General features: G+C 40.9%; 1 protein-coding gene and 1 non-coding gene across 2 annotated transcripts; both read left to right on the top strand.

The window, feature by feature from the left end:
• The first annotated feature begins 6,661 nt into the window (after positions 1 to 6,661).
• Positions 6,662 to 14,531, top strand: hipl1 (HHIP-like protein 1). The gene is given in 11 exon segments (NM_001173640.1): positions 6,662 to 7,002; positions 7,419 to 7,805; positions 8,055 to 8,314; positions 8,740 to 8,883; positions 9,076 to 9,222; positions 9,426 to 9,607; positions 10,015 to 10,141; positions 11,820 to 11,965; positions 12,190 to 12,271; positions 13,131 to 13,213; positions 13,551 to 14,531. Coding segments are annotated over 11 exon segments (2,469 nt in total). The 5' UTR covers positions 6,662 to 6,711; the 3' UTR covers positions 14,171 to 14,531.
• Positions 14,532 to 18,861: 4,330 nt separating this feature from the next.
• Positions 18,862 to 18,933, top strand: trnat-ugu (transfer RNA threonine (anticodon UGU)). Its single transcript has one exon. It is a non-coding gene; the product is annotated as a tRNA-Thr (tRNA).
• Positions 18,934 to 19,579: the final 646 nt, after the last annotated feature.

Genomic DNA, 19,579 nt, shown 5'->3' with positions numbered 1-19,579 from the left:
TTTATTTTTGTTGTGTGGAATTAGACATATCTATTATTTCCCTTCATGTGGAACATAATAACACATTACCTCATTTATATATAAAAAAACGAATTAATAAGAGTGTATTTAATTGACTGACAGATAATAATAATAATAGCTAAGGGGAATGACAACAGCCTTTATTAAGTCATATTTAGCTTGTCCTCGAGAGACAAGCAGACACCAATGGAAGTCCCTCAACAAAGTGTCAACTTTCCTGGTGTTTCTTTGCTTCTTATTGCATTAGGCCTCTTCCCAATGTCATGATGCTAGTCTGAAAACACTGAACTACTACCATGACTTCCTCTCCTATTATTGTGTGTTTTGTGCGGGTCTTAAGGCATATACAGTATCAGTCAAAATTTTGGACACACCTACTCATTCCAGGGTTTTTCTTTATTTGTACTATTTTCTATGTTGTGTGCAAATCTGTCATCAACGTGAAGGGTGGCTACTTTGAAGAATCTCATCTTGTTTTACACTTTTTTGGTTACTACATGATTCCATATTTGTTTTTCATCGTTTGATGTCTTCACTAATATTCTACAATGTAGAAAATAGTACAAATAAAGAAAACCCCTTGAATGAGTAGGTGTGTCCAAACTTTTGACTGGTACTGTAGGGGATATGAATAGTGGTGAAAAGATGACTTAGTTACGTCTGTGGTCAAGCATAACTACAGAACAGATGAAAGAGCAAAAGAAGCCATGGCATTTCTCCAGACGGGGACAGGACAGGTACACAGCAAATTGGCCGGTGTTACCTAGTGTTGATTTTTTCAGTGTAACATTTCTAGTGTTAATTCAGGTGTTAAATTCAATCTGTAAGTGTTAAATTAGCCCTCATTGGTGTTTAAAAATATATTTTTTTAAATATATTTTTTTCGTGGGTAGATCAGCTTTAATACTGCTGATAGATTGTAGCTTCCATCAATGTAATTGTCTGCATAATTTCCAATCCCTCATATATTTTTTTGTAAATATATACATATACATACACACCGCTCTGGAAAGAATTAAGAGACCACTACAAAATGATCAGTTTCTCTGGTATAACTATTTATAGGTATGTGTTTGAGTAAAATTAAATGTTTTGTTTTATTCTATAAACTACTGACAACATTTATCCCAAATTCCAAATAAAAATATTGTAATTTAGAGCATTTATTTGTAGAAAATGACAACTGGTCAAAATAACAAAAAAGATGCAGTGTTGTCAGACCTCGATTAATGCAAAGAAAATAAGTTTCTATTCAACACAATACTAATGTTTTAAGTTAGGAAGAGTTCAGAAATCAATATTTGGTGGAATAACCCTGATTTTCAATCACAGCTTTCATGCATCTTGGAATGCCCTCCACCAGTCTTTCACATTGAGGTTTGGTGACTTTATGCCACTCCTGGCGAAAAAATTCAAGCAGCTCAGCTTTGTTTGATGGCTTGTGACCATCCATCTTCCTCTTGATCACATTCCAGAGGTTTTCAATGGGGTTCAGGTCAGGAGATTGGGCTGGCCATGACAGGGTCTTGATACGGTGGTCATCCATCCACACCTTGACTGACCTGGCTGTGTGACATGGAGCATTGTCCTGTTGGAAAAACCAATCCTCAGAGTTGGGGAACACCGTCAGAGCAGAAGGAAGCATGTTTTCTTCCAGGACAACCTTGTACGTGGCTTGATTCATGCGTCCTTCACAAAGACAAATCTGCCCGATTCCAGCCTCTCTGAAGCACCCCCAGATCATCACCGATCCTCCACCAAATTTCAAAGTGAGTGCGAGACATTGTGGCTTGTAGGCCTCTCCAGGTCTCGCACCCACTGTGAAATTTGGTGGAGGATCGGTGATGATCTGGGGGTCGTCTTTAACCAATTTTGGTCTTTAAATGCAGGACCAACAGACAAGTTATTTACTTTTCCCCCCTTCCACTTGCCTCTTCCATTTTTGCTGTAATGCTGCAATTAGTTGGTTGTAATTTTGGGTAGAGCAGACATTTCCATATATTTGTGTTAGCTGCATGTGTGACATAACTCCACCAGTCCTATTTATGATATAATTTACTGTCACGTCCTGACCAGTAAAAGGGGTTGTTTGTTATTGTAGTTTGGTCAGGGCGTGGCAGGGGGTGTTTGTTTTATGTGTTTCGTTTTTTTGGGGTTAATGTTCTATGTTAGTATATTTCTATGTTCCTTCTAGGGTTTTTCTATGGGTTTTTGTGGGTAGTTGTTCCGTATGTAAGCTGTGTGCCTTACAGGACTGTTTTTCATCGTTGTTTTTGTTTAAGTGTTTATTTTGGTTTTCTTCACAATAAAGAAGATGAGTATACACATTCCCGCTGCGCCTTGGTCCCATCTTTACGACGAACGTGACATTTACAAAGATTATACTTATTTCTGTTCAATTTTTATTTTTTATAATGCTTTTTTTAATCAATTAGTATATTTGAGTTTAACCACAATATTTGTTGTATTATTTGTTTTGTCTTTTCTGGTGGATTAAACTGAAATTGCAACCAACTTTTTCTATGGCTTGTTTTACAATTATAGCGATATTTCGGAGATTATTTCATTTTCTAATAACTGAAAGTGAAAGGTTGTAATCTGAATATAGGGAAAAAGGCCCTTCTTGAACATGGGGTGAGACATTCTTACTAATCTGCTAGAGAACCAGTTCGGATATAAGAATAACTTTTGTATGACTGACGCCTTTATTGAGAAGTCTAATGCTTTAATATTTAATCATTTCTGCCTTCCCAAATTCATATTAATTATATAAATAGGCCTGTTTAATTTTGTCTGGCTTGCTGTTCCAAATAAAATGGAATCTTTTTTTCTCATATAATTTAAACAGGACGCTAGGTGTAGGTAAGACCATAAGGAAATAGGTCAACTGGGATATGACTAAAGAGTTAATCAGGGTGATTTTTCCACGAATAGACAGGTATTTTCCTTTCCATGGTAGCAAAATTATATATATTTTTGCTAACTTTCTATTCAAATGTTTTGTAGTGAGATCATTTCTTTCTTTCGGGATATGTATACTGAGTATGTCCTCATCACGTCAGACCATTTTATTGGTAAATTACACAGTAATGTAAAAGTAAAAAAAAATAATTGTGATCCAATACGTAATATAGTACACGTATAACAATTTGGTTGTAATCCAGAGAGGTTAGAAAAAGTATCTAGTCCATGAGCTGTGGAGGGATCCAAATTATGGATTTAAAAGAAAGCATGAATCATCAGCATACAATGACACCTTTGTTTTTAAGCCCTTGATTTCTAACCACTTGATATTATTGTTCGATCTGACTTTAACAGCTAATATTTCGATGGCCATATTAAATAAATATGCCAATAGTGGACAACCTTGTTTTACTCTTCTTGACAGTTTAATACTTTCTGAGCAGTAGCCATTATTTACTATTTTACACCTAGGGCTACAATGCATAACTTTAACTCATTTTATAAGAGATTCTCCAAAATTGAAATATAAAGTCAGCTATGAATACCAGAACTGGTTTCCCAAATTTTTCATAGTGTTCTATTGTTTCCAGTTTATATTATCTGCAATGTATTGTCCATGTAAAAAACCTGTCTGATTAGGATGAATAATATCCGACATCACCTTTTTAATTCTATGCGCAATGCATTTTTATTTTTTATTGTGGCATCACTACACTGAAGTGTAAGGGTCTCAAATTTTTTAAATAGACCAGATCTTCATATTTACCACTTGGATCCTGTTTCAGTAATAATTAAATCAGACCTTCTTGTTGAGTATCTGATAATCTACCATTTTTGTAGGAGTGGTTAAAACATGGTAATAACAGTTCTCTGAGTATATCAAAAAAGGTTTGGTATACAGTGCATTCGGAAAGTATTCAGACCCCTTGATTTTTTCCACTTTGTTACGTTACAGCCTTGTTCTAAAATGGATTACATTAATTTTTTTCCTCATCAATCTACACACAATACCCCATAATGACAAAGCAAAAACAGGTTTTTAGAAATTTTTGCAACTTGATTGGAGTCCACCTGTGGTAAATTGAATTGATTGAACATGATTTGGAAAGGCACACACCTGCCTATGGTACCTCCACTGGTACGCCATCCAACCCTGGAGATTTCCCAGACTTAAAGGCTTTAATTGCATGAAGAAGTTCCTCCTCTGTAATTTGGCCTTCACATGAGTCTTTCTGTACAGCTGTTAATTTTACATTAATAATAGAAAAAAAATACATATAATTATCAACGGTTAGTGGAGATGGAGGAGACTAAAATGAAAACATATGCTTAAAGTACTTTGCACTCTCTTTTTTTAAATTATAGTTTGGTGAATCATGGGGGACTCCATCATTTGTTACAAGTTTTAGTAAATTATTATTTTTGGTAGCATTTCTATGTCGAAGATTAAAAAATTATTTGGTGCATTTTCCCCCATTTTCCATCCAGTTCGCTTTATTTTTTATAATATATTACTCTTGATCTTTCTTGAATATCTTCCTCGATTTCTTTTTGTTTTTCCTCTTTGGTACAGTTTTTATTGCTATCTATCTGTACTATTAGTCTTTCCATTGTTAATATAGACTCTTTTGACCAAAATTGCTTTTGTTTTAGAGATGAGTACTGAATTGCATGGCCTCTAAAGGCATATTTAAAAGTGACCAATACAATAAAGGGATCTGCTGTACCTATGTTATGTCGGAAAATGTCTATTATAAATTCTTCTGTCCTAGTTAAAAACAAGTTATCATTCAATAGGCTTTGATTAAATTTCCAGTATCCTCGCCCACATGGAAATTCAGTAAGAGTAATATGCCAATTATTTGATGGTCCGACCGCATTCTGTCCCCTATCAACAATTCTTACACTTTTGGTGCCAGTGAAAATGACATAAGATTGAGCCTCCACCGTGTATATCTCAATAGGTCAGGATATTTAAGCCTCCATATATCCACTAGCTCCAATATATCCATGACATTTATGATGGACATATTGGAACTAGTGGATAACCGAAAGGTTGCTGGATCAAATCCCCGAGCTGACAAGGTCAAAATCGGTCTTTCTGCCCCTGAGCAAGACAGTTAATCCACTGTTCCCCGGGTGCCAATGAGGTGGATGTCCCAAGACACATGTCAGTTGAATGCATTCAATTGTACAGCTGACTAGGTATCACCCTTTCCCTTTATATGGATATATCACCAAGTGTTGATTTTTCAGTATAACATGACTAGTGTTGATTGTGTTAAATTAACAATCATTGGTGTAAAATAACCTGTGTTGGTGTTAATACAACCAGTGTTAAACCAAAACCACGTCCACCATTATCATGTTTCCCAACATGCTCTATTGCAGGTAGATTTTTTAAATTGTTTAGTTCAATATCTATGTTTTGCATATACAATTATTGATTCATTAATCTTATTCTACTCAAATATAAATAACATAAATTTTTCTAAACTAATCCAATCTGTTACTTGGACTTTTACACCCGTTACTGAAATGGTTGTTCCAGTTAAGATGGTTTAGGTAGTCTCATGTACTAGTCTTCCCAATCTGGCAGTCATTCTGAATGCAGGCGAATAAAAATAGGATAGCCCCATTCTGGCTGGATTCTGACAGGAATTAGATGTCATTTTCAAGCCATCATAGTGTTACTTTGCAGGCCTGATGTGGCCTGTAAACCATTAGTCTAAGTCTAAGCCCTATCTAAACTGGGGGAGGGGAGGGCCATTCTAAACTAACACATGGAATAGTTTTAAGATGGGAAAACCAAGGATCATTTAGCTGTTTGAATTTTAAGTCACCTTAAGGTATCAAAAAATATGTAAATTTTTTTTGGGGGGATGAAACATTGAATTTGGCCTTACTGCTATTAGACAATAGAAATGTATTGAATAACAGATTCACTACATGGTACAACAGATAGTCTAGCTTTGCCACCTTTTACCGCAGATGCGGGAAGGTGATATTTGCGGGAAGGCGATATCTGAAGATTGAGACGCAGCCCATGCAAAAAAAACACATATCTCTGTTTAAACAGACGGATTTTGACGGGGATTTTTACAATTATTTTAATCAGAGTTCTGCGGGGGCGCAATCATTGTAGGCCAAGAGTTAACCAAGGCCCTCAAGGTAATGCCTTATGAAATATTTAGTGGATGTGTTAAATAGTTTTATTTGAAGAATAACATTGTTGGTTAGGATCTCACTTGGTAAAGACCAAATAAACTTAACTATGATGAATGCAATCACCATGTCTCTGTCACTACAACTACAGTCATGGGTGGTAACTCTACATTTCGCTCGAAATACAAGGCACTCTGGGAAATATGCAAATAAGGCTTTAAACTGAGCAGTGTGTTAATTTAACACTGAAAAGTGTGGACCCATATAGATTCTGGACCAATTCTAAATGTAACTCTGTCCGTGTTGATTTAACACTGGATAATTTGCGGTGTAGCATGAGGACAACAAAGTAGCCTTTAAGACAGATACTTTGCGTGGTGCAATAGCAAATAAAACGGACTGCAACCCGTCGAACGTTGATGATTAAAGCTTCAGAGCAAAGTTCAGTGAACCAACCACACACTAGACAAAGCGTCCACAGGACAGTCGAACCGGAGGCTGTCTCGTTTTTCGCTGGTTTACATAACTTTCTGATGGCACCGGGTGACCCATAACGGCAGAATGTGGTATTTCTGTGATATCCTCGGCCGTGTCAGGCACTCGCCGTTCATTGGGTTATATTTGTTGGGATTTTGGATAGCACCTGTGTCCTTACACCCACAATGCTTGGATTTCAAGCCCCCTTTCAAGCCTCAAGAGGACCTCCAGTTCTGCGCAATGTACAGGAACTTCGGGTGCTGCGACTCAGCGAAGGACCAGGAATTGATGGCAAAATTCTATAAGATCGTGGACAATTTCGACAATTATGCATATGCAAACTGTGCTGGGTACGTGCAGGACCTTCTCTGCCAGGTAAGCAAAGCGCGGGTAAAGGTCGATACATGGTTTTGTTTTCAGAATTACATCATCCAGCTATTATTGGCTAGCACAGGCATGTTTGTAAAGGCATATACTTGTTATACACCCGCACATTCATCCAATGAGATAAAATAGTCCGATCTGACGTGCATTATTACAGTGCATAATTGCGTAATAGAATGCATAATAACAAATTAACAATGTATGTCCTGTAGCGCTGTTTGTCAATCACTGCATGATAAAAATGCATGTTGTCATAACAAGCGTATCTCCTCAAATCGAAAGTGTATGTTCTTCACAGAACAAGGCGATTGTCTAACAGGATATGGGGGCTGCACAAATGAAAGTTTGTTTGGTCCCTCACTCCTCACATTTCTCTCCTCCTTTTCCTTCTTTCTCCCCTCCTTCAGGAATGCTCTCCATATGCAGCTCACCTCTTTGATGCAGAGGACCCCAGTACTCCCATCAGAACCGTCCCTGGCCTCTGCCCTGACTACTGCTCTCAGTTCTGGCTCAAATGCCGTTCCACCATCACCTTGCTCTCTGACGACCTGCAGCTAGCCCAAGCCAAGCCGGACCAGGTCCATTTCTGCCAGCACCTGGAGCTGGAGGACCCAGACTACTGCTACCCACACCTCCTCAGCAACCAGCAGCTGACGCAGAATCTGGGCCACGTTCGGGCCGACCCCGAGGGCTGCCTGCAGCTCTGTCTGGAGGAAGTAGCCAACGGGCTGCGGAACCCCCTGGCCATGGTGCACGCCAACGATGGCACGCACCGCTTCTTTATAGCCGAACAGGTGTGTTTGTGCTCACTTTCCAGAGTTGTTGTATTGCATTGTGGTATTATAGTGCCGGCTTCCCAGACACAGATTAAGTCTAGTCCTGGACTAAAAAGTTATTTCAATAGAGAATAGAGACTAGTCGTAATCTATGTTTGGGAAACCGGCCAATAGTGTATAGATTTTGGGCTTTTTTTTTATGTGTATGCTGACCTCACAAAATGTATTTCCATGTAAATGGACAATAAAGGTATTATCATATCGTAGGTGGGCCTGGTGTGGACGTACCTGCCTGACCGCTCCAAGCTGGAGAAGCCCTTCCTGAACATCACCAAGGCTGTTCTGACGTCACCTTGGGAGGGGGACGAGAGGGGCTTCCTCGGCCTGACCTTTCACCCCAACTATAAGTACAATGGGAAGCTGTACGTGTACTACTCCGTGGAGATCGGCTTCGACGAGAGGATCAGGGTCAGCGAGTTCCGCGTCTCCCCCGGCGACATGAACGTGGTGGACCACGCATCTGAGAGGTACAGCTATCGATGACTCCCAAATGGCACCCTATTCCTTATACATATAGAGCACTACTTTCGACCAAAGGCCGGCTCTGGTCAAAAGTAGTACACTATATAGGGCTTTGCTGTTGGGCTAGTTTTGGGCTTTGCTGTTGTTATGAAGACTCAAGGGGTGCAGAATGGATTTACAGTACAATAGGTTTTGCATACAGCTGGACATATATCTACACCAATGTGTAGTAGTAGGCCTAAAATGATTGCTGTTGTGCATAACACATGGTAGATATTACACATTAGAGGTGGATAAGATGAGTTCCCGCCACCAACAAAGTGCTTGGATAAGCAGTATTCTTTCCATAATTATTGTACCTCAGAGAGATGGGCGCTACCGTACTGAATTCCCTGTCTCGTATCTGTCTCTGTCTCAAACACCTTCTCAGGATCATTCTGGAGGTTGATGAGCCTGCTTCCAATCACAACGGAGGAATGGTGATGTTTGCTGATGATGGATACCTGTACATTTTCACTGGAGACGGGGGAATGGCTGGAGACCCCTTTGGGAAATATGGAAACGCTCAAAACAAGTGAGAAAAGGGGAAAAGATGTGGAACTCTCATTCATGCTGTCATCTTATGGCATCGACTCATAACTTTTTAACAATTAGTTACAGCTGTACCATTAACACAGTTGCTAATAATAAGTTACTAGGTCAACCGCAAAGACAATAATCATACTCACAGAAAGATGTTCCAAGTTTATACTCCTCTCTTCTGCAGGTCAGCCCTGTTAGGCAAAGTGCTCCGTATCAATGTTGATGACAATGATAGGGGTCCCCTGTACAGGATCCCTTCTGACAACCCGTTCGTGCGTGAGCGCGGGGCGCGCCCTGAGGTCTACGCTTACGGGGTGCGCAACATGTGGAGGTGCCCCCTTTTTTTCGACATCTTCATGATATGCTTACTTCATGAAACATTACACTTCCTTACACTTTATATACCTTGACAAAAAAGTGTGGTGAGACTTTACATTACTGCACTGAATAAAGGAGTAATAACTTGGTAATGAAGTGTAATCTAGTTACTTAAGTAGTTTTGTTGGTCGACTTGTTCTTGTTTCTCCCATGGAGGTGTTCTGTGGACCGTGGGGACCCTCTGACGAAGGAGGGGAAGGGCCGTATCTTCTGCGGGGACGTGGGCCAGAATAAGTTTGAGGAGATCGACATCATAGAGAAGGGAAGGAACTACGGCTGGAGGGCCAAAGAGGGCTTCTCCTGTTATGACAAGAAGCTGTGCGCCAACAGCTCTCTAGGTGGGAATCCTGTAGCCTGATCCAAGATCAGTTTGTGCTGCATAACCAACTCCAATGCTCATTGTCATGCCTTCATCCTGTGGGTCACTGGGAGATGAAGGTCTCAGTGTGTTTTGTTCTGTGACTTCCTTCAGTTTTTTTCCCCCCTGTTTTTAAAAAATCTTGAATACTGTACTTTATTTATCCTTAGACAGTGATGGAACCAGAGTGGGAAGAGATTGGAAGGGTGGATGTAGGGATTGAACGCCATTCTCCAGGGTCATAATGTGCTTAGAAGGGAAATGCTCAGGAGGGAATAAGCAGGGAATCCGTGAATTTAACCAGGATTTCTGGAAAACCACAGGCTCAGCACAATTTCCTTCATTTTAAAAATACGTCTTATATCTCTTCCTCCTGTTCTCTTCCAGATGATGTACTCCCCATTTATGCCTACCCTCACAAGATGGGCAAGTCTGTGACTGGCGGATATGTGTACAGAGGGTGTGAATACCCCAATCTGAACGGCATGTACATATTTGGAGACTTCATGAGCGGGTAAGGCTCCTTACTGTACGTGTTCACCATTTTAAATCCAATCCTAAAAGTGTTTATAGATGTTTGAGTCCATACACAGTGCCTTCGGAAAGTATTCAGACCCCTTGTCTTTTTCCAAATTTTATTACGGTATAGCCTTATTCTAAAATAGATTACATTTAAAAAATCCTTAGCAATCTACACACAATACCCCATAATGACAAAGCGAAAACAGGTTTTTCGAAAATGTGGCAAATTTATTAAATCTAAAAACCTGAAATTATTTACATATGTATTCAGACCCTTTACTATGAGACTTAAAATTGAGCTCAGGTGCTTCCTGTTTCCATTGATCATCCTTGAGCTGTTTCTACAACTTGATTGGAGTCCACCTGTGGTAAATTAAATTGATTGGACATGATTTTGAAAGGCACACCCGTCTATATAAGGTCCCACAGTTGACAGTGCATGTCAGAGCAAAAACCAAGCCATGAGGTCGAAGGAATTGTCCGTAGAGCTCTGAGACAGGATTGTGTCGAGGCACAGATCTGGGGAAGGGTACCAAGAAATGTGTGCAGCATTGTCCCCAAGAACACAGTGGCCTCCATCATTCTTAAATGGAAGAAGTTTGGAACCACCAAGACTCTTCCTAGACTCTTCCTAAACTGAGCAAATGGGGGAGAAGTGCCTTGGTTAGGTAGGTGACCAAGAACCCAATGGTCACTCTGACAGAGCTCTAGAGTTCCTCTGTGGAGATGGGAGAACCTTCCAGAAGGACAACCATCTCTGCAGCACTCCACCAATTAGGCTTTTATGGTAGAGTGGCCAGACGGAAGCCACTCCTCAGTAAAAGGCACATGACAGCCCGCTTGGAGTTTGACAAAAGGCACCTAAAGGACTCTCAGACCATGAGAAAGAAGATTCTCTGGTCTGATGAAACCAAGATTGAAATCTTTGGTCTGAATGCTAAGCATCACGTCTGGAGGAAACCTGGCACCATCCCTACGGTGAAACATGGTGGTGGAAGCATCATGCTGTGGGTATGTTTTTAAGCAGTAGGGACTGTGAGACTAGTCAGGATCGAGGCAAAGATGAACGGAGCAAAGTACAGGAAGATCCTTAATGAAAACCTGCTCCAGAGCGCTTAGGACCTCAGACTGAGGGCGAAGGTTCACCTTCCAACAGGACAACGACCCAAAGCACACAGCCAAGATAATACAGGAGTGGCTTCGGGACAAGTCTCTGAATGTCCTTGAGTGGCCCAGCCAGAGCCCGGACTTGAACCCGATCAAACATCTCTGGAGAGACCTGAAAATAGCTGTGCAGCGTCGCTCCCCAAAGAACCTGACAGAGCTTGAGAGGATCTGCAGAGAAGAATGACGCTTTTAGCGTCATACCTAAGAAGACTCGAGGCTGTAATCGCTGCCAAAGGTGCTTCAACAAAGTACTGAGTTAAGAGTCTGAATAATGTTTTTTATACATTTGCAAAAATGTAATGACATTTTAGAATAAGGCTGTAACGTACCAAAATGTGGGAAAAGTCAAGGGGTCTGAATACTTTCCGGATGCACTGTAGCAGGTGTATTTTCTTATGTTTCGAAAGTTGTGTTTTATGTTTTTATATATAGCCTATAAGGAAAGCATACTGCAAATGAAAGAAATTCAAAATAACATTTAATGTAGTGTCTCCTCCCTATAGGCGTATGATGAGCCTCCAGGAGAATAAGAACACGGGTCAGTGGAACTACCATGAGATCTGTATGGGCATTGGTTTGACCTGTGCCTTTCCTGGCCTCATAAACAACTACTACCAATACATTATCTCCTTCGCTGAGGACGAGGCAGGTAGGAGGAGTCACATTAAACCTCTTTTTGTTTGCCCATGGTCACACAGGCAATGGAAAAGGTTTTTTAAGCATCAGATCTCTAGGCTGCACACATTTAAGGCCAGTTTCCCAAACCAAGACTAAGTTTAGTCCTGAACTAAAAAGCATGCTCAATGGAGAATCGCCACTGAAACCAGCTAGATTGCCAAATTATGTGAAATGTTCGTTTTTCTGTCTGAACAGGAGAACTGTACTTCATGTCGACTGGCGTGCCCAGTGCCACATCTCCCACCGGTGTTGTTTACAAACTGGTGGATCCCTCAAGGTAAAGATTTAAAGCCACAATCTGTATTCAACAGCCTGACCCTGCCACAATGTTTGGTAAGGTGAGGGTTAAACAAAGTGTCGTGGCCTTCTGCTTTTCTCTTGAAGATGGCAGAAGCCTAGCATTACCGTCATAGACACACTTTTAAAAAGAGATAAAGACAAAATCAATAAAACATGTTAAGCATCTGTTCATGATTACTGATCTATTTTAAGTCAGAAGAATGTGCCGCATCATAATCTTTCTGTCTGTAGTTCTTAATCTGGTTTACATTGTACATTCTGTTTCTCTGTGTGTTCTTTGTTCTTATAGCATAACTGCTGATGAACGGCATTCTATTTCTGTTTTGGTGATCATTGAGGTTTTCTTACCCTCTGTCGGGGTCAGCTCACTCTCCCTTTCTCCAGATTTCTAGGTGAAAGAAGAGAAAGAACGAACAGAAAAGAAAATAAAGGGTGTTGGAGCAGTGTGAATGCCCTTTTATCGAAATCTCTCTCTCACTGACTTAGGTCTAAACAGTCTTGGCCGCAAGATCTCTCTCTCTTTCTTGCATACCCTCTCTTTTGCTCTCTGTTGGCTGCAGCACTACACTGTTGTGTCAAGTTATTTGTTTCTCACTCGCTCATGAAGCTGATTTTAATTACTCTCTACCACAGCAATGTTTGGAAAAATGGTAGAGAAGAGTAGGCCTTCAGCCTCATTCTGGGAGGGAGACCAGGTGAAAGCAAATCAAATACATCTAAAGAGCTCAAGTCTCAACAGAGGCTGATGAAACTGGGGTGAAACTTTGACTTCTCACCCTCTGATTTAGTTTTCTTCCCTGCTGGGCTGAGAACTTTTGGTATTTTCTCTGTTTTAGACGGGCACCGCCAAGAAAATGTCACTATGACCCACTGCCTGTCAGAGTGAAGAGCAAGCTCATCAAGTTCAGGCCAAAAGAAAGTGAGTATGCTGGCTTTCAACATTAATCTCAGTCTGTCTGCTTTTATTTTGTCAATATATTTGTAAATATATTAGCCCCCTTTGCTCAATCAAACACTTACAGTATGTCACTAGATCTTGCTGCTTCGATTAGACTGTTCACTTCGTCATCAATTCCCAGATTATGTCATTTGAGAGACATTTTAGGCACAAGGCCTCTGAGATTGCCAGATTCATATTACACTTTTATTACACTGTGGATAGACCTACATGCTAATTATAACCTCATCTCCCAGATCTATTCATTAGGACAGTCCATGTAGTTATCCTAAATCTGACCTGTTCTTCTATTCCACAGCATTAACAGGAGTTGAACTACCGACAAAGCATCAAAAGCTCTCCCCGCCAGAAGAGCCCGTCAGACCCCATCCCACTGAGTCCGCTGTAAGCGAGTCCGACAAGGACTGGCTTCAGGAGCTCATGGATATTCTAAAGGAGCAAGAGGCTGCCGTCGTCACCACCACACTGCCTCAAACTACAACCAAACCGCCCAGGCACACACGACGGAAAAACCGACGAAAGAAGGGCAAGCACCGGTCAGAGAGCGGGTTGGCGCCGGCAGCCGTGCCTCAGAGCGGGGCGGTGAGACTGGCGGGGGATGAGCAGGGGCGGGACGACCGGGGGAGGGTGGAGATCTTCGCCAACGGTGAATGGGGTACGGTGTGCGACGACCTGTGGAATACGAAGAATGCGGCAGTGGTATGTCGGCAGCTGGGGTTCAGATTCGCCCTGAAGGCATCCAAGCACTCTGAGTTTGGAGAAGGGAAGAGTCTCCGGATTCTTCTGGACGATGTGCAGTGTGAGGGCACAGAGGAGAGCCTGCTGGACTGTCAACACACAGACATTGGAATGCATAACTGTGCCCATTACGAGGACGCAGGGGTGATATGCGGGAACTCAGACTACGTTGATGCCTAGAAATGAGAATGAGAGTCGATTGAGAGGTGATTGAATTTATTTGTGACTGTGGCCTAAGTGATTGTAACTAAAACCAAGGAATATTGCTGTCTAACTTTTGTCTAATTGTTGTCGATGTTGGCACTTATAGGTCTACCTCTTTTCATTAAGGTAATGTAATGCTGATTTAATTGCTGTGTTAAAGTCTTAAAGGTTTTATATTTAAAATGTAAGACTTTGCTAATGTAAGACAATGCTTTCACTAAAGGAAATTAATCTGAAACAGTAAATTAATGAATATACTGTATAAGGAGAATGAATACCAGGTTATTTAATATTCTCTCATGATCACATACTGAAATAAATGCTCCATACAGACTCACAAGTTATGTGCTCATTTGACATTGTAACGGGTTTCGTCTGAATGAGTGGGGGACCAAAGCGCAGCGTGGTAAGTGTTCATGACAATATTTATTTATCACCAAAACAAACAAAATAACAAAGGGAAAACCAAAAATGCACAGTTCTGTCAGGCAAAGAAAGCTAAACAGAAAATAACTACCCACAAACACAGGTGGGAAAAGGCTGCCTAAGTATGATTCCTAGTCAGAGACAACGATAGACAGCTGCCTCTGATTAGGAACCACACCCGGCCAAAACAAAGAAATACATGACATAGAATGCCCACCCGGACCTAACCAAAAAGAGAAATAACACAGCTCTCTAAGGTCAGGGTGTGACAGACATGGAAAAACATACTAAGAAAGGGGAAGAGGGAATAGGGTGGAATGACAGGAGAGGATTAACAGGGAAAGTCACATGCAAAGGAAATACTGCCAATTTGAAGCCTGGAATCCAAACGGAATATCACTCCATTTCTCTATTCGGTGTGGACTGGCTCCACACTTCAGGCTAGCCTATTTGTCCAAGTCACCCGGCTTGGATCTGGTGTTTGAAACATTGAGGACTGATGTCATGACTAGGCAGGAAATATGTCTGAATTAGATGACTGGGATAAAAATATGCTCATAACGACATTCGTCCAACAACATCATCATAACCTATTGGCAGTGCTTGACTTGGACTGAAATAGGTGCCGGTACTCATTTTGGGATGCAGTAATCTCGGTTAACCAGAAGTAAGCATGAATCTGTCCACAAAGGATTATGGGTGCAGGGACTGTTTATATTTAGGTGCAGGAACTCCACAATACTTTTGAGATAATATTCTATAAGAGGTGCAGGAACTCAAGCAGTTGAAAATTCGAGGTACTCTTACTCAGCTTTGGTGAACTCCTGCCAAAGTCAAGCACCATGTCACGACTTCTGCCGAAGTTGGTGCCTCTCCTTGTTCGGCGGTCGACGTCACCGGCTTTCTAGCTACCACCGATCTATGTTTCTTTTTCCATTTGTTTTGTCTTGATTGTACACACCTGGTTCCCATTACATTATAATTTATTCCTATTTAACCCTCTGGTTCCCACATGGTTTTGTGCGTGTTTGTTCTTTGTTTAGTGTTCTAGACTTCTGTGCACTGGTGTGTTTTTCCCTGCGTGGAAATTATTGTTTCTTTTCGAGTAAAGTATGTCTTTTAAATTTACATTTTACTCAGTATTGTGTCCTGCGCCTGACTCAGTCCTACCGCTGCACACTGACACCTGACAGGTGCCTCTTGGCAAGGCTAGGGCAAAATCACACTTCATCGCTCGCTTTGCAAACCATCAAACCAAGTTCTCTTTTTATTGTCTGGATATTTGGTTTGCCAACTACCATGAGCACATTCAATGATGGGACTCCCTAAAAACACACCACTTCGATAGAGGTTAGGTGAGCATTTCTGCTAAGCCTAACCCTTTACTTAACCTAATTCGCCTAACCTACCACGTTAATTCTTCTAACCTGCTACGAAAAAGTCACAGCTGTATCGAAGTGGCGTGTTTTTAGGGAATCTCTTCAAGGAAAGTTTTATCCCACTTTGTATACAGAGAAGACTGAAGTGAGAGTGGGCGCGTTCGAGCTGATCACTTTTGTCAAGTAAATAACCACCATTGGTCACTGCCTTTCAAAGTGTGTGGCATTATGGAGATAAAGATTGTCAGACTTGCACCAACAAGTAGACTGCATAAAGGTTCATAAATCATGTGATCAAGTTTCTGCAGTTGCTCTTCAACTTCATGCTGCAGCCATCGCCTGCATTGTGGGAGGCTCTATAGTCAACCAATCATTAAGGTGTTTTTGTTTGACCCATGTGAACGTGACCAAAGATGTGACTATAACAGGAACAAACTTTTCTGGGATTCATGTATACAGTGGATATATATGAGGCTCTCTCTCTCACTCTCTAAATTGATTGTACAATGTACACCAGTGGTGGTCGGTGCCGTTTAAAATGAAGGAGGACGACTATTGTTTTTATGAGCATGGCCTTATTTCTATTACACCATATTGGATGACTGCCATTCATATTTCATTCACTCAGCTCAATGTAGGATCGATAGGTTTAGGCTACTACGTGATACTCTAATTTTCCCTTACCCATCATAAGGTTGCTACAACCTGGCTTATGAATGAACGTCTACAACATAGGTGCCAGGTCGAGAGACATTTTAGTAATCAAGGTGACAGACATTGACACATTCAAGACCGCCTTTTACAATCTTGTCTGCATCTAGCTGATCTAGGATGTAATCATTAGTCCAACAGTTAAAAACAGGATTTTCTATTGGACAAATTTAGGTATGTTTATCCCTGTTTCGTTCTGTTTGCTTGTTTAAGAAATGTTTTTCAACAGAATCGGCAGAATGAATACACCATTGATCACACCCAAACACAGTTCACTTTCAAAGCAGCCACATACAAACAGCATGAGCCCTTAGATCATTGGATAATTATTTCTCGTATCTACGCGCTCTCCTCCTCTCACCTTTTCCTTTTGCTTGTGGACTTCAGTGCACAACAAACAGCTGTCTGTGACCTGGCCAAATCTTCATATCATAACCACTAACTGCTACACACAGCCTACACTGTTGTCACCATATTAGCTAACATCTAGGCAACATAGCTACTAGAACTAACACTTTGGTAAACTCGCTACAATCACACAGTACAGTGTACAGTTAGCAAGCAGATTAGCAGTTACACCGGCAGGCCCCGGTGGAAATAAATTCATAAAACCAAAAGCTTACCTTAACTTGGAAGAGTTGCACTGTTGGAGAGCCATAGCCAGTTAGGTAACATAGCATCCCTCTCTGTTTGAGCCGGGTGTTTGAGTAGGCTAAACTAGCTAGCTGCATTCGCTAGCTAAGTAAGTGAAAGAATTGTTATTTTTTTAAAGAAATCTCTCTCTCGCTCTTGCTTCTCCTTAATTTTTGAAGAAATGAATTTGTAAAAATACATTTCAACTATTGTCTTTCTCTCTCTTTGAGTCAACTACTCACCACATTTTATGCACTGCAGTGCTAGCTAGCTGTAGCTTATGTTTCAGTACTAGATTCATTCTCTGATCCTTTAATTCGGTGGACAAGAGCTCTGATAGGTTGGAGGACATCCCTCAGAAGTTGTCAGAATTACTGTGTAAGTCTATGGAAGAGGGGGAGAACCACAAGCCTCCTAGGTTTTGTATTGAAGTCAATGTACCCAGAGGAGGACAGAAACTAGCTGTCCTCCGGCTACACCATGGTGCTACCCTACAGAGTGCTGCGAAGCTACAGTGTTTTAATAAATTATTTTTGGTGACGTGAATATATTTAGTATAGTTTTATCTAAAAAGTATAACTTTAATGTTTATGAAATTCACTGAGAATTGGTCCTCCCCTTCCACCTCTGAGGAACCTCCACTGATGTACACACAATTATGATTTAAGTACATGAGTGTGTGATATATTATGAATATTATTTGACATTATAAAGAAAAACTTTCATAAACAATGGCATGTTGCAGGGAAATACACTTTGGATGCACCTCCTGAGTAGCATAGCATCTCAGTGCTAGAGGAACCATTGCAGACCTTGGTTCAATTCCAGGCTGTATCACAACCAGCCATTATTGGAAGTCAGTTAAGAACAAATTATTATTTACAATGACGGCACACCCCAACCAAACCTGGACAACACTGGGAAAATTGTGCACCACCCTATGGTACTCACAATCACAGCCAGCTGTGATAGAGACTGGATTTGAACCTGAGACTCTTGCGACGCCTCTTGCGTTGACATGCAGCGCCTTAAACCTCTGCACCACTCAGGTTAGAGCTATGCCAGGCCATCATTGTAGATAAGAATATGTTTTTAACTGACTTGCCTAGTTAAATTAAAATAACAGTCAGTTGCTTTAGCGCGGTAAATGTAGGAAAACTAGTGGATCGGCTCTCCCATTGCAAATTTGCATAGCATTCTACTGCAAGTGAACAACAACCTCTGAACCATATGGTTGTACACATGGCAATGAGACAAATATTTGATTTTTTTTTTTTAATAAACTTTTGTAATTAGTTTGCTAGCCAATACACGACGGAGGTGGCAAAATTGGACTGAACAGCGAGTGTCCGACGCTGGCACGCAGCTTTCGTTTCCACAATATAGCCTTGCTAGCGGAATATGTGCGGGCAAGTTAGACATAGGAAGTGTTGGTTATTTTGAATTTTAAGTAAAATAACTCGAATGGCGCTATTACATCACGTGATCAAATGCCAATACATTCTTACCTCAACAACCGGCTCCATAGCTCAGTGGTAGAGCACTGGTCTTGTAAACCAGGGGTCGCGAGTTCGAACCTCGCTGGGGCCTGAAAGGAAATTATAGCTTTTAGGTATGGGTCAAGAAAGGTTTTCTAGCAATCCACCGTTATCGCGAATTTGTTGTTCACTGCATGTTGTTTCACAGTTGCCACATTTTGTCTGCCATTTGCAACAGTTTCCAAAATTGCAGTTTGGGGAACAGTCCCCCGACATAGCTCAAAGCTGACAACTTGTGGTATGCAGCAGAATAACACATGCGTGAACGCCAACCTCCGTTTTTACCATAACCACACTTTATATACGTTGTAGGTCTAAGTACTGTAAAATGCTAAATTACACAATAAACACAGTTCAATCATAATGTCAGACTGCACAGAGTTTTTCCTAACCACCGTGCTTCTACATCTGCATTGCTTGCTGTTTGGGGTTTTAGGCTGGGTTTCTGCACAGCACTTTGTGACAGCAGGTGATGTAACAAGGGCTTTATAAATACATTTGATTGAATTACAACACCAATACTAACAATGCTATATTTTATTTAACTAGGCAAGTCGGTTACGAACAAATCCTTACACATAGCAAAAGCTGTGGTTATTGTACAGAATTCAATTATGCTAAAGAAAAGTCTAAAATAGCCCAAGTGTCCAACTTTTCAAATTCTTCAGTCGATGACACCCTGCTCATATGAATCAGCC

Source organism: Salmo salar, chromosome ssa01, assembly GCF_905237065.1.
Source record: "Salmo salar chromosome ssa01, Ssal_v3.1, whole genome shotgun sequence".
Classification (NCBI taxonomy): Eukaryota; Metazoa; Chordata; class Actinopteri; order Salmoniformes; family Salmonidae; genus Salmo; species Salmo salar.
Note: the sequence above shows the minus strand (reverse complement) of the source record. Positions and strands in the feature narration are given on the sequence as shown.